At 38.4% G+C, this 14,156-nt stretch overlaps 1 protein-coding gene across 2 annotated transcripts in view; it reads left to right on the top strand.

Moving 5' to 3' along the window:
* Window positions 1-14,156, top strand: part of SEPTIN7 (septin 7) — a 101,815-nt gene that overhangs the window by 59,259 nt on the left and 28,400 nt on the right. For both annotated transcript variants that reach the window (XM_074945348.1, XM_074945347.1), the window contains exons 3-6: window positions 4,090-4,190; window positions 5,090-5,224; window positions 11,018-11,135; window positions 12,852-12,944. In XM_074945348.1, coding sequence (XP_074801449.1) covers window positions 4,090-4,190; window positions 5,090-5,224; window positions 11,018-11,135; window positions 12,852-12,944 — 447 coding nt within the window. The remainder of the gene's footprint in view (window positions 1-4,089; window positions 4,191-5,089; window positions 5,225-11,017; window positions 11,136-12,851; window positions 12,945-14,156) is intronic.

Genomic DNA, 14,156 nt, shown 5'->3' with positions numbered 1-14,156 from the left:
GTTTTATTTAAAAAAAATGAAAAATAAGTTTCATTCTAAGGATTCTTTTAAACAAACACAAAGATTTCCAGTTTCCACTTTGCAACTTACATCAGTCAGGACTTTGGCAATGTTTTTCAAAGATTATGCAGAGTGTTTTCAGGTAGGTGAATTCAAAAGAAGCTATAAAGTAAGTGATCTTATGTGAAATACACTTCATTTGATCATCAGTTAAATATTTTAAATGGTGTGTATAATATAGGAATGCTTGATCCAATAGTAAAACAGTAGACGCTCATTAGTAGCAACATATCAGTGCCCTTTTGCTATGTTGCTCTTAAGACCACGTCTACAATACCCACCGGATTGGCGGGTAGCGATCAATCCCCGATCGCTCTGCTGTCGACTCCAGAACTCCACCAGGGTGAGAGGCGGCAGCGGAGTCGACGGGGGAGCAGCGGCCGTGGATCCCACGCTGCAAGGACGCTAAGTAAGTGGTTCTAAGTCTATCTAAGATACGTCGACTTCAGCTATGCTATTCTCGTAGCTGAAGTTGCGTTTCTTAGAGTGATTTCTCCCCCCCCCCCCCCCCCCACACACACACACACACACACACACACACACAGCGTAAACCAGGCCTCAGTGGCTGTTGCTGTTATGGGGAGTGTTGACAATTCACAGTAGGGAAAGTGTTCCCAGGGCAAATGCTTCTCGTAAGCAGTGGTTGCTCTTACAAAGTGTTGCCGCAAATAAGCATCTACTGTAGTGAGACTAAGACTTGTACTCAGTTTGATAGGATCCAGTGTAATAATGTAAAATAGACCAATCTGACCTGCTTAACTAAAGTGCATGGGAAAATGGTCATTTGGAATGGATTTGTTAAGAAAAGTTTTAAATTCCAGGACTTGAACTAATTTGTTTTCCGTGAATCTCTCGGGAATACTTGTAAAACCAGATGATAGGATACAGTTGGATTCTAACTGTGAATGACACTAGTTTACAGTTGTCTGGATCGGTTCCAAATGTAGCTGCGTTCTGAGATTTTGGCCATGTATGGACACAAATTCACTTAGTTCACAAAAGAAAAATAACTTAAACAGGCTGCATGGCACAAGTTCTTAATATCGATCTCTAATTGACATTAAGAAAAGTAATCTGATTTATTGTGCTGTGGAGGACAAGGTTTGAGTATCCCACCTGTGTATAGAATTTCAATATTCCAAGGTTTCGAAAATTGTGTAAGGCAGGATGTACAAAAGATCCACACGTCCAATTTCTAAATAGAACTCGGAAGGCTTATATACTAGTAGTAAGTGTAAAATTTACTTTTGGATAGGCACTGGCTGCTGCAGAAGTGGATTTGGAAAATAGGTAACTTAAGCACTGTGGATATTGTTAGGGCCACTCATCATGTTTGCAAAGATGTTTGTTAAGCCTACTCAGGATTTTAGTTTGAAAATCCTTTTCAGTATTGGAAGGGAAATGTATATTTCACCCCATCAACAGAAGCTACTCTTTTTAAGCAACAGGAAACCTCAGACAAGTGAAGAGTGAACGGTTGTACACTGATTTTCATGTAACATTTAATAGTGTTCTGAAGATAAATCCCAACTAATCCAGAACCATTTGCAAAATATGTGCACAGTCTGCAGGGTCCTAAGCAAGCACGCGGTGATTGGGCGTTGTCTGGTTCCACCTTTGGAGGGTGGGGTGGGAGAATCCAGGCTTGTGTACCTCCTCTCTTAATTCATTTGTCAGGGTATCAGACCACACATTGTGGAATCTATGTAAGGTTCCAAGCAATAGTGTTTGTTGCTTGCACTTAAGCCTAGCCATGCCAGTGATATTTTTTTCTGTTTAGGCACAAGTGAGGGTATCTAAAATCCGTCCTTTTGGTAGCCAATATGATTCAGGTGTGGAGAAGGTTGTTTATTGCATACATTAATTCACACTTTTTTCCTGATATTTTTGAAGGTGCAGAGGAGACTAAAAAGTCATTCTTAGGATTAAACATTGAATCTTCCTCAGCAACTTGGCTTTCTTTGCTCTTATTTGAATGACGTTCAGTGTCTTGTCTCAGCAAGACTGTTTCATTTTCTCATTATTTCTACAAAGTTTATATTCTAGATTTATTGTTTTATTAAAGGTGCTTATCCATTTGTTAGTGACTCACTTTAAGTTGGATCATGTGGCAAATGGTTGCAAGTGTCTTGCAGCTGACTTCAAGTGTGGTGATTTCACTGTGTTCTGCAATTAGCTATGTATGTGTAAGAAACAGCTTTGTATCACTGACATACTCTGTACCCTAAAATAGCAAAATTGTATTATATCATGTGATTGGTCAGGAAGTCCATCCAAATAACTGAAATTGTTTGTAAAAGTTAGGGCTTTTAGTCATGTCTGTCATTGAGGCTTTTGTGAAAGTGGTACTCCACTTGAAAGTTGTCATAAGAACTAAAATTGAAAGGGCCCCAGACTGGGGAGTATTTTATACAGAAAACAGATATATAGGAATAGTGTTCTAAAACTGTAGCCTTTGTGTGCTCACTCAGATGAACATGACTGGAGGACTGCATGGTTTACAAGATTAGTAATAAGGTACTGAGCTTCTTAACGTTAGGACATCTCTTTGAGTCTAGGTCTAGGAAACAGTGATCATTTAACTTGCTAGATCTTAATTGGTTGTCTTAGTCAACATCAGGAAAACCACCACCAAACTTCTTGGCACTTTGAGAGGCTAAAGAGTTAATGTGCGTGAAAAAGCTTTCATTCCTATAGTTAGTCACTGATGTTACATAGCTAAATAAGTCCTGGAGCAAAGTCCTGCTAGCCATGCTACTCCATGAAGTAGGGAACATTACTCTTTGGAAAGTGCTGTGCATATTATGTGCATTCCTTCAGTTGCCACCTTAAGGTGGCAGAGGATTGAACAGTGCTGCTGCATTCTTGGAATATGATTGATGCCCCAAGGAAAGGTGGTTGTGAGGACTTGAGCCTCTCATTCTACCATAGGGTATAAAAACAATCTGCATAGACTACTGCAAAAGACAGAGACAAAAGCCAAAATTAATAATCTTGTTTCCTTTGGTTTTGTCTAACCGTGATAAGCCTTCATGAAAAAGGGGGTCCACATTTTAGCTTCAAATTTAATGCAAAGTTGGTGGCTAGTACAGATAACGTCGTGGTGGGATGAGGGACTTTGCGTACATAACCAAAACCTGATTGGATGATGATGTAGTACAGATATTGGCAAAACTAGCTCCAGTTGGGTTTTTAAAAAGCTATATGTTGTCTCTGCCCAAGAAACCAACACTAATGTTGCTAACTATTCATAAGGATCAATATATGTTTAGGGAAAGGAAAGCGGGGAAGCTTATTTGCTTTTAAAACTGAGAAATAAAATCCTAAACACTTATAGTGGAAGACTTTGCGTTCTGGGACTGATTTTTACCAAACACTAAATTTTCTAAAACAATTATACTTTTAAACAAAATGTATAGAAATAGTAGGGATCATAGGCTTTATTCAGTTTTTTTAAAAAGGATAGTCACTTCCTTTAAAGGGAATAAAGTGGAGTAATTTCTTAGTATGATCTTCGACATGTATGGATATAGGAATATGTATACTGACTTACTACATCTTGTTGCATGGACTGTGCAAGCGTTGGGATCTTTTTGCTAAATTTCTATCAGTATTGGTCACTTTGTTTTTCTAAATAAGTGAGTTCTAAAACTGCATAAAATTGGAACTTATTAAAATAATGCTGCCAACCAGTGAAAATATTAGATAGTACTATCAGCTATTGAAAATATTAAGCTCCTCTCCACATACTTTACAAATAGATTTTCTAACATTGATAGTATCCAGTTTTCCTCACTTTGTCTTAAAGCTTAAATAAAAAGTCAGATGACATAGGCAGAATGAGTCTTTGCAGCTTCCATTCTGAACTGTGAAGTTCCCCAAGTCTGTAATTGTTGATGTATAATTTGTATTCTAATGGCTATGTAGACACATTGAGTCTGTGGGTTTTTTGCATTGAAATAAGTGACATAAAATCATTGTTGTTTTTATAATTACTATATGAGAATTTAAATCCTTTTAATCTTATAGGTTGAACAGTCAAAAGTTTTAATCAAAGAAGGTGGTGTTCAGTTACTACTCACAATAGTTGACACACCAGGATTTGGAGATGCAGTGGATAATAGCAATTGGTAAGAAATTACTTTCTTATGATCTCCCAAAGTAAATTTGAATAATATTGTCCTTGTGATCATTTAGTATCAAAACTCATTTTTAAAGATGCCAGTTTTTCTTCTAAATCATAAGGTTTACTTCTTAAACTTTTATACATTTGTATGGGCAATATTTCTCTATTAGCCAGAAATTTTATTTTAAAAGCTGATTTGCCTATTGCTATTTTAATTTGGTTAAAATGCTTTCAGCTTCTCTCTAACTAGCTCGAATGTGAACAGAATCTTTAGCCTTTTGTGCATTATCATTGCTCCCAAGAAGCTGAAACTAATTATTTCTATGATATCACAGGATTAGAATCCTTTGATATCCTGCAAAGAGTATTCCTTTAGTTACTGTTCGTAAGAGTTCAGTTTAATACCATTACAGTGGATAGTTGTGTTTAAAGGGCTTTTCAGTGGGCATGTGGACTGTTGTCTTAAAGCTATGGTGCTATTTGTCTTTTTTTAACATTTAATCCTTTATTCTTTCCCTTTTACTTTGTGCACTACTTAGCATATTTGAGTTTATATTGTAATAACAATTCATATGTACTTGCAATGCACATAATTACAGTTCAAAATTCTGTTGACTATAAGAGCAGCTCTTAATCTAAGTTTCTAGGATTTAGGAATGTATTGGTTAACATTTCAAGTTAAAAATAGTTTTGTTATTTTAAGTGGTTTAGACTATAATTTGTTCATCTCTCCTCCTACATTTAAATATCTCAGTATTTTTAAACTAGATACTCTAGCAATACTGTACATACACTGACTGCTGAAAACAGACAAACAGTATGTGTATCTCATAAATTGATGTTTAATGCATATATGATATGTATAACTGGTCTTACGGGTTTTTATTTATGTACACTCTGTAGTTGGCAGCCTGTTATTGACTACATTGACAGTAAGTTTGAAGACTACCTGAATGCAGAATCTCGTGTGAATCGACGTCAGATGCCAGATAATAGGGTGCAGTGTTGTTTATACTTCATTGCTCCTTCAGGACATGGGTTAGTATCTTAATACTTTAATGTGCCTTTCCCCCCTAATTCTATCTCAAATGCACCTTCAAACTTTTGCATTCCTAAAATATGCAAAATTCCAGGTCAGGATTATTCAACATATAGACTCAGGCTATGGTTAATTTCATGGGATAATTTAATTTGGCTTCTCAAACACTAACAAACCAGACCTGTAATAAATCAGAATACCAAGAAATAGGATTAGTTACCAAGAAAAAAATTGTCAGTTTATCCCATTTGTGAACATTCGTATGTCTTTCATTCCCCTAATGCCACTTCTGTATTAATTATCACGCAATTTATTAAAAATTTGAACTGTAGAAGATGCTCCCAGAACTCAGCCAACAAATTTTAAACTTTCTTTGAACTCAAATGATAACTCAAAAGGGAGGGGAAATGTACCTATATATTTAAGTAGCTCATTTGCCATAAATTCATATTGGAACTTAGCATGGCTTTTGTTCAGTGAATTGAAAACTCCTGATACTGAAATTCTACTTTAATTCACAGATTTCACTATTATGCAAACTTTCCACTTTCCACTCCATCTCACTTTTAACTTGGTCAGACTTCTCTCTAGTGGGGGAGACAGAAAATTGCACTTTTGAAGTACTTGATCTTGGGCCATGTTGATCTGATATTGGAGGTGTACAGCAATTTATTGTGGTATTACAACTTTGATTAATTTGTGAGTGACTTTCTCTGCTTGTTACATTTGTACCTTAAAAACTAGAAATGGAAAGCAAGGGCCACCCTGCAAAGTAGTAACCAAGGCTGGTGGAAGCCAGGGTGGGGCTGTAGATAGGCTGCTGAAGTCAGAACTGCTGAACCAGTGTTGTCTAGCACACAGATACTCAGGGTGTGACTTGCATACTGGCAGGCTAGTTGTGAGTACCTTAGATTGGAAGCTCCAATAGCAAAGCATTGTGAGGCACCCATGGTTATGGGGCAGGGTTACGACACAGCCCTTTGCTGGTCTGGATCGCACCCCAGAATGTGACACTGCCCCAAAATACCATTGAATCACGAACACTTAAGTGTACTCAGGGAACATAAAGTGACCGAGGCCTAGTTACCATTTTTTCATTTTTTTTTCTTTTAAAGATGTTGCCTTATCTGTAAAGAATATTACTCATTTCCTACCTGTTTTTTATGGTGTTACATGGTCTGATCTTGTGTCCGGGGCTCACTGTGGCCTATATAATTGTCATTGTCAAGTGAAACACATCTTTCTCTCTATTCTGAATAAAATAAAACTCCATTTACAATGGGCAAAAATATGTGTAGAGTAGGTGTCTTTTCTTTGCCCTCTTGGTTGTAAAATTCTTAAATATTTTCATAAAATAAAACTGAACTGAAGTGTTAGCACTTGTATGTTCATGAAAAATAATCACATTAAATCCAGAAAGACCGCCCCAACCACTGAAAAATACACATAAGGACAGCAAACTCCTTTCCACTGAAGACCACGCACACCCTCAGCAATAGCTTGAGAAATTAAGTGAACCTGATAGCATGCCCAGTAGATTAACAAACTGGGTTGTAGTCACCCAGAATTGGGATTGAGTTCCAGGATTGGATCTCTCATGGAAAACTCCCTGGCATTATCCCCTCCCTTTTTATTTATGAGGCTGTTAGCTCCAGTACTTCTGTTTACAACAGCAGATGACATTGTGAAATACTTCTCTGCTTCAGTATTTCCCCCCCTCCGATTTGTGTTAATTTTTGAAGCTTTTGGCCTGGACATGGTAAAATGGGATCACATCGCCAAATAGATTTTCTTAACAAATTTAATATGCATTGTTTTTGATGCTTAATGGAAGTTTTGATTTTTAACTATAGTTGAAAAGTTAACACTTACCACTAGCTACTGTATATGTGGAATTAAGTATCTTTCCACAAGAGTTTATTGGATTACAGCTTTGAATCCTTATAAATATTATTTAAAGAAATTCAGGTGCATGTAGCATTTTAGAAAATTTTAGCCTTTGCCAGCCCGTCTGGGTTCGATAGCACTGAATAAATAAGATTCCAGTATTTGTCTATGGGAACAAACAATCTCTATTTCTCACAGATTTTAAAAGTACAAGATGAGTTGAAGTGTACACCGCCTTTTGCTGATTTGAATCCAGTTTCCCAGCTGCTTAAGTGAAATAAACTGAATAAATCCACTCATGGTGGACCTCTTCATGCAATTGCCAGTCTTGTTAACTGTCTTGGCCCTTCAGATAACTTAATCAGCATGGAAGCTGAACAGAATTCTCAGCCATAGGGTTTGTCCTTTAGACCAGGAGTAGGTTATTTTGGTGGAATGCGGAAGCTTGTGTTGCCCCTGCAAATGTAGTATCCATTCATAGATAATGGTCCCTTCTGACCTTAATATGATCATCTAGTCTGACCTCCTGCATAATGCAGGCCACAGAATCTCACCCACCCATTCCTGCGATAAACCTCTCACCTATATCTGAGCTATTGAAGTCCTCAAATCATGGTTTAAAGACTTCAAGGAGAAGAGAATCCTCCAGCAAGTGACCCGTGACCCATGCTACAGAGGAAGGCGAAAAACCTCCAGTTCTGGCCATCTGGCCTGAACAGTCCTGTGCTAAATTCAAGTGTGGGGGAGAAATTTAAATGAGAAGCTAGTATAAATATAAACAAAGTCAAATCTGTTGACAGTGGCCTGATCTAATCCCAGTATAAACTTTTTTTTATAATGTAGCTTTTTATTGAAGTCATATCTGTACATGTTATATCAGAGTAGCACGTTTCCAAGATACATTCCTGGACTATTAGTCTTGGAGGTCTAGCTGTTTTGTCATAATGCCTCAACTCTATATTTGTCTAATACATCTTACATTTAAAATATTAGAATATCAAAGCACAGAATCTAAGAAATAAATGAAAGTAACAAACTTTATTCCCTATTGATACCCAAATGGTTATTCTACTTTTTCGAACAATCATCTAGGTGAAGAATGTGCCACTGTACTGTTGACATTTGACACTCAAAGTTCTTCGCTCTTTTCAGAATATTGAATTAAATGTAGGTCAGTTTCAGTTTAAACTGGGAAACAGTTGTAACTGTAGAGTACATTTTAATTAAATCTTGCAATTTGTGCTCTGTTCCAAATAAATAAGAGGAGAGAACCATTCAAGTGGCCTAGTGTTGTTATTGGCAGGCAAGAGAACAGACTCTGAATTTGAGCTATTATTCTCTAAGTGAAAGGGGGTTGACCGCACTGCTAAGTATCTCTTGTCAAAGGGGAGATAGATTCACTTCTGTTGCTTTCTTATCAAACTTAGCCCTTACACCAGAGGTCCCCAAACTATGGGGAGTGTGGAGGAACATTTGGGGGGGCCCGAGCTAGCCCTCATGGGGGACAGGGAGGGAGCACAACCCAGCCCCGCTCTGCTCTGGCCATGGCCCTGGCTCTGCAACTGGCCCCAGCCTTGGCCCCTGACCACAGCTCCATAACCAGCCTCGGTCCCTGATTGCGGCCTCATTGAGGCCCTGGTCCCAGCCCCTGGCCACAGCTGTGGCCCCAGCCTTGCCCCCCTTTAACCTTGTCCATGTTCTCCTACCCATCCCCCAGGAGCCGCCCACCCTGCTCCTGACTCCAGCTTCGGTGGGGGAGGGTCGAACAAGGGTAAGGGGGGGCATGACCCCGAAAATTTTGGGAACCACTGCCTTAGACTATAGGGGTGGCCTTGACAAGTTCTGAACAGAGGTCAGCTCCATGGGAAACTGCTGCACCATGAAGTTTATTTGTATAGAGATAGGAATTGGCTTTCTTTTCAAATCATGTTCTTGATGGATCATATCAACATAAGAGTGGCCATACTGGGTCAGACCAAAGGTCCATCTAGCCCAATATCCTATCTTCTGACAGTGGCCAACACCAGAGGGAATGAAAAGAACAGGTAATCATCAAGTGATCCAGTCCGTTGCCCATTCTGAGCTTCTGGCAATCAGAGGCTAGGGACACCATCCCTGCCCATCCTGGCTAATAGCCATTGTCGGAGCTATCCTCCATGAATTTATGTAGTCCTTTTTTGACTGTGTGTTGTGTGAAGAAATACTTGCCTTTGTTTTAAACGTGCTGCCTATTAATTTCATTTGGTGACCCCTAGTTCTTGTGTTATGAGAAGGAATAAATAACACTTCCTTATTTACTTCCTCCATACCAGTCATGATTTTATAGACCTCTGTCATATCCCCCCTTAGTCATCTCTTTTCCAAGCTGAAAAGTCCTAGTCTTATTAATCTCTCCTAATATGGAAGCTGTTCCAAATCCCTAATTATTTTTGTTTCTTTTTTTGAACCTTTCCAATTCCAATATATCTTTTTTGAGATGTGGCAACCACAAAGGCTGATTTACTGCATGGAGAGTCATAATCTCAGGGCTTAGGAAGTTGGAAAAGTGTGCTTAACAAGGTTAGCTGCTTCACGGGTCAGCTGCATCTGAATTTCTCTCACATTATGGTGGTTCAGAACACTACTTAAGTGCTTTTACAACAAACTGTATTGGGAACGTCCGGTTGTTTCATAGGATTGATGGAAGGTTTAGCACTATACAGCAAATTATCTAATTGTGCATCCTTATGGTAGGCAAGGTTTAAGAAGTTTGAGTATTTAGGTCTTTTGGTTTAAAGAATGGTGGATGGCATTAATGAATTCCTGCCATGATAAAATTAGGAAAAAATGCACGAGAATAAAGTGTAGGGACACTGCCAGTTTTTAGAGCTCTGAGGAAAAACTTACAGCTTTTGTACAATAGAACTGCTTTACCCTGAGCAGACAGAAATGCTAGACAAAGTTGTGAATCATGTCTGAAGTGTCCCATGTCCATCACTAACAAGATCATCTCTTCCCATGATTGTAGTCTTGATGATGGTCTTACCATCAGGCATGGAGAAACAAATGAAAATGAGTTTGATATCATCCTAGTGGATACTTGTCCATATTACATAACCATAGTTGGTGGTCTCCCTGTTTGAGGGGCCCAGGCTTGGAATAAACAAGGGTATTTCTGAATGTCACATCTGAAGATTTTTGGTAGTGCTATGTAAGGAAGCTTGCTTTTTATTTTAGTCAGTCCTGTGGCTTCTCAGTCTGTCAGAAGAAATAACTTGAAAATTATTTTGCAAAGAATAAAATTGAACACTTTAAAATTGACAGACCTGGAGTTCATGCTCCAGTTAATCACTCTCCTGTAGCATTATCAAGAAACCTATAGCCCACATTATATAAATGTTCAGTGGTATTCCACCTTCTTCTTGTCTCCAGAACTTTCTTTCAAGCATCATATCATTAAAGTGAACAATATCCTATTGCTACTATTAAAGAGACTTATGCAGTAACAAGTGCACTCATCCATTTTACTTCCAGTAAGTCAGCGTTTCCAAAGCGCAGGCAGGACTGCCTGTCGGGCGCATATGAGCTGTACATTGAAAGAGTTTAGCCTTAAACACTACATGAGAGTTGAAGTGGATTAAAATTGGTTGCGTTTTCCTCAAGGAGGGGAGTTTTCAAAAGAATGGGCGACGGGGGATGGATCACTTGATGAATACCTGTTCTGTTCATTCCCTCTGGGGCACCTGGCATTGGCCACTGTCGGAAGACAGGATACTGGACTAGATGGACCTTTTGTCTGACCCAGTATGGCTGTTCTTACAGTCTTAAGTTTGATAAATGCTGTGGAAAACAGCATATTTTTTTAGGGGATCTAATGTTCAGTGCTTAAAGAATTTAAATTACAAGACCTTAATGTTGTTTTTCAGACTTAAGCCTTTGGATATTGAGTTTATGAAGCGCCTGCATGAAAAAGTCAATATTATTCCACTTATTGCCAAAGCAGACACACTTACACCTGAGGAATGCCAACAATTTAAAAAACAGGTGAGTTGAAAGACTCATCTATGTTTACAACATAGCCTGATTTAGCGCTTTGGTTTCCATGTGGCTAGTTTTAATTTTTCATACAGTTAAGATTAAACCCCGAAGCAGTACCTCAAAGCTGCAAAACTGAGTAACATATACCACTAGTTTTGAATATATTGGTGGAATGATCTTATCCTTGGGGGAGAAATATTAAGTGCTGTGGGATTCTTGATGAGTGAAATATGTTCACTGAATCTGTGTCTTTTAACAGTGACAGCATGAAAGAGAGCTTTCAAAGTTGAGAGGGTTATAGAACGAAGTGTGAAATAATGCCTGTTTTACCAGTCTCATTAGTTGTATGGAAATGGTAACAAATTAAGTGCATGAAACCATCAAGACTAAAGAGCAAGTAGCTAGCTAAAGGACATTATATGTGACAGTTAGTCTTAAGCTTCTTATCAGAACTCCAGTATTTAAATTTTAAAGGTAGTGATATTGTAATATAGGTGTGGCTGCAAAATTATTCTAAATGCATTAGATTTGTAGAGTGGGCTTAAGATTCATCTCCTCAGTGGCTACAGAGTGAATAATCGCAGTGGCATAATTTGTTCTTTTTGGGGGAGTGTGGGGAGACAGGATGGGAAAGTGAAGAGGCAAGCTTTTGGGTTTTTTTTGGTACTGTTTCTAGTGCAAGTTTCTAGAGGATCCAGCTTCTGAAAAGACAGTTGTAATATAAGTTAGGTAGACAGCATGGTGAAAAAATTGGGTTTGGGACTATATAGGGAATGCAACTCCTGGTCTCGATGGGAGAGCAGACATGAATTCCATTTTGTGATATTTTTCTGATGTAAAACTTCATGTACAAGGATAGGAGGAAGGTAGCAGAATGTTGTTGCTTATTGGTAATAAGTATGCAACTTGTTTAATATGTTGTATATTTTTGTTGCCATTCTTCAATTTCTCTTGAAAATAAAACCTTGCACTAGAGTTGCATACTAGAAACCTCTCTCAAGCTGCAAAATGATATACCAAACACTACATCCTCTAGCCACAGCAATGTCTGTCTTTAAATGGTATAGCCCTTTCCTATTCCAAAATTCTGGACAACTGAAATCAGATTTATTAAAAATAACTTGCAAATAGGTAATTTAGAAATTAGGAGAGTGAGTGTCTTAATTTTTTAAGACACTCAGCTGCTCTTAAATTTTCACTAACATTTTCATTTTTGTTCTATGCTTGCCACTGGAGTCAGTCCACCTGCCTCAAATTCTGCTGGGAGGGACAGGCAGGTGACACTGCTTCAAGCAGTGCCAATTCAGCTGAGCTGGAGGTGAACAGAAGTAGGAGTGACAACAGTAACTACAGTAGGAACTTGTATTATTTAGCTATGCTTGAAAATCATTCAAACTTTTGTGAAAAAAAAAAAGTTTTATTGAAAGAACAGTTTGTTTAGATTATGTGCAATAAATGGAAAATTCCAAGGTTAAATTTCAGGCAAGTTTCCAAAAATTAGATTATTGGGGGATTTGCTGAGCATACTACACCTATCTTTCACATACACTAGCAGTCATCTGAGGCATTAACTTCATTGCAGAAGTCAGTTTAAAAAAGAGAATTCCCCAATGCCAAATGGAGGGAGTAGAATGACCAGGTAACAGCAAGTAAATAATGCATGCTTCAGTAATAATTTTACTGATTGTTTGACTGTTAGTAACTCAATGTTTTCTCTTTTAGATTATGAAAGAAATCCAAGAGCACAAAATTAAAATATACGAATTTCCAGAAACAGATGATGAAGAAGAGAATAAGCTGGTTAAAAAGATAAAGGTAGATAATTTTTGCGTTTTGCAACATATTGTTCACCACTAGATAATTTCATTTTAGGGGCAAGGGAAGATCTTGCCCTTTTAGAGGGCTCCAGGACTAGCTGCTCCAAGAAGCAGTCATTAATGGTGTCTAGGAATTTTCTCTCTGCATCCCATCCTGAGCCCACATGTTCTCAGACAACATGGGGATAGCTGAAAGTCACCATTATTATTAGGTTTTCTGTTTTTGTAGCCTCTCTAATTTCCCTGAGCATTTCACAGTGACCAGTATAGTGACTGGTAGCGTACTCCTACTGCTATACTCTTATTATTCAATCGTGGAATTTCTATCCATAGAAATTCTGTGATACTGTTTGATTCATTTAAGATATTTACTCTGCTGACTTACATGTATACTGCCACTCCCCGACCTACTCTGCCATTCCTGTATATTTTGTAGCCTGGTATTACTGTGTCCCATTGGTTATCATCATTGCACCAAGTTCCTGTGTTGCCTGTTATATCAATATTCTCATTTAATACCAGGCATTCAAGTTCACCTATCTTAGTATTTAGACTTCAACCATAGCACTTATAAATTTGTCAGTCTTTAGTTGTCTGCCTTCATGTGATGTGATGGAATGGGACTTCTTTGTTTGACTGCTTCTCTTCAGTTCCTACCTGTATTTAGTAAGTTATATCCTCTCCTCTTTATTAGAATATAGAGTATCCCCTTTAATAAATCCTCCACTACAGGATGTGTCTGTCTGAACCATGTGCTTTTCTGCACCTGTGATCATTCCTCCGATCCTTAGTTTAAAAACTCCCCTGTGACTTTTTAAATTTTATATGCTTTAAAAAGTCTGGTTCTGTGGTGGTTTAGGTGTAGCCCATCTTTCCTATGTAGGCTCCTCCTTTCCCAAAAGGTTCCCCAGTTCCTGATAAACCTAAACCCCTCCTCTGAACACCATCTCATCCGTTCATTGATACCCTGCAGTTCAGCCTGTCTGTCTGTCTCTGCGTGTGGAACTGAAGGCGTTTCCGAGACTGCTACCAAGAAGCCTAAGGCTATGTCTACACTAGAGAGCATACGGTGTCACATCTGTACTGATGCAGCTGCACCACTGTAAGATCTCTTGTATAGCTGCTCTGTGCTGACAGGAGAGAGCCCTCCTGTCAACATAATTTAATCCACCCTCAACGAGTGTACCACCTACATGTACCACGACCACCA

This window comes from Natator depressus, chromosome 2 (genome assembly GCF_965152275.1).
Source record: "Natator depressus isolate rNatDep1 chromosome 2, rNatDep2.hap1, whole genome shotgun sequence".
Classification (NCBI taxonomy): domain Eukaryota; kingdom Metazoa; phylum Chordata; order Testudines; family Cheloniidae; genus Natator; species Natator depressus.
Note: the sequence above shows the minus strand (reverse complement) of the source record. Positions and strands in the feature narration are given on the sequence as shown.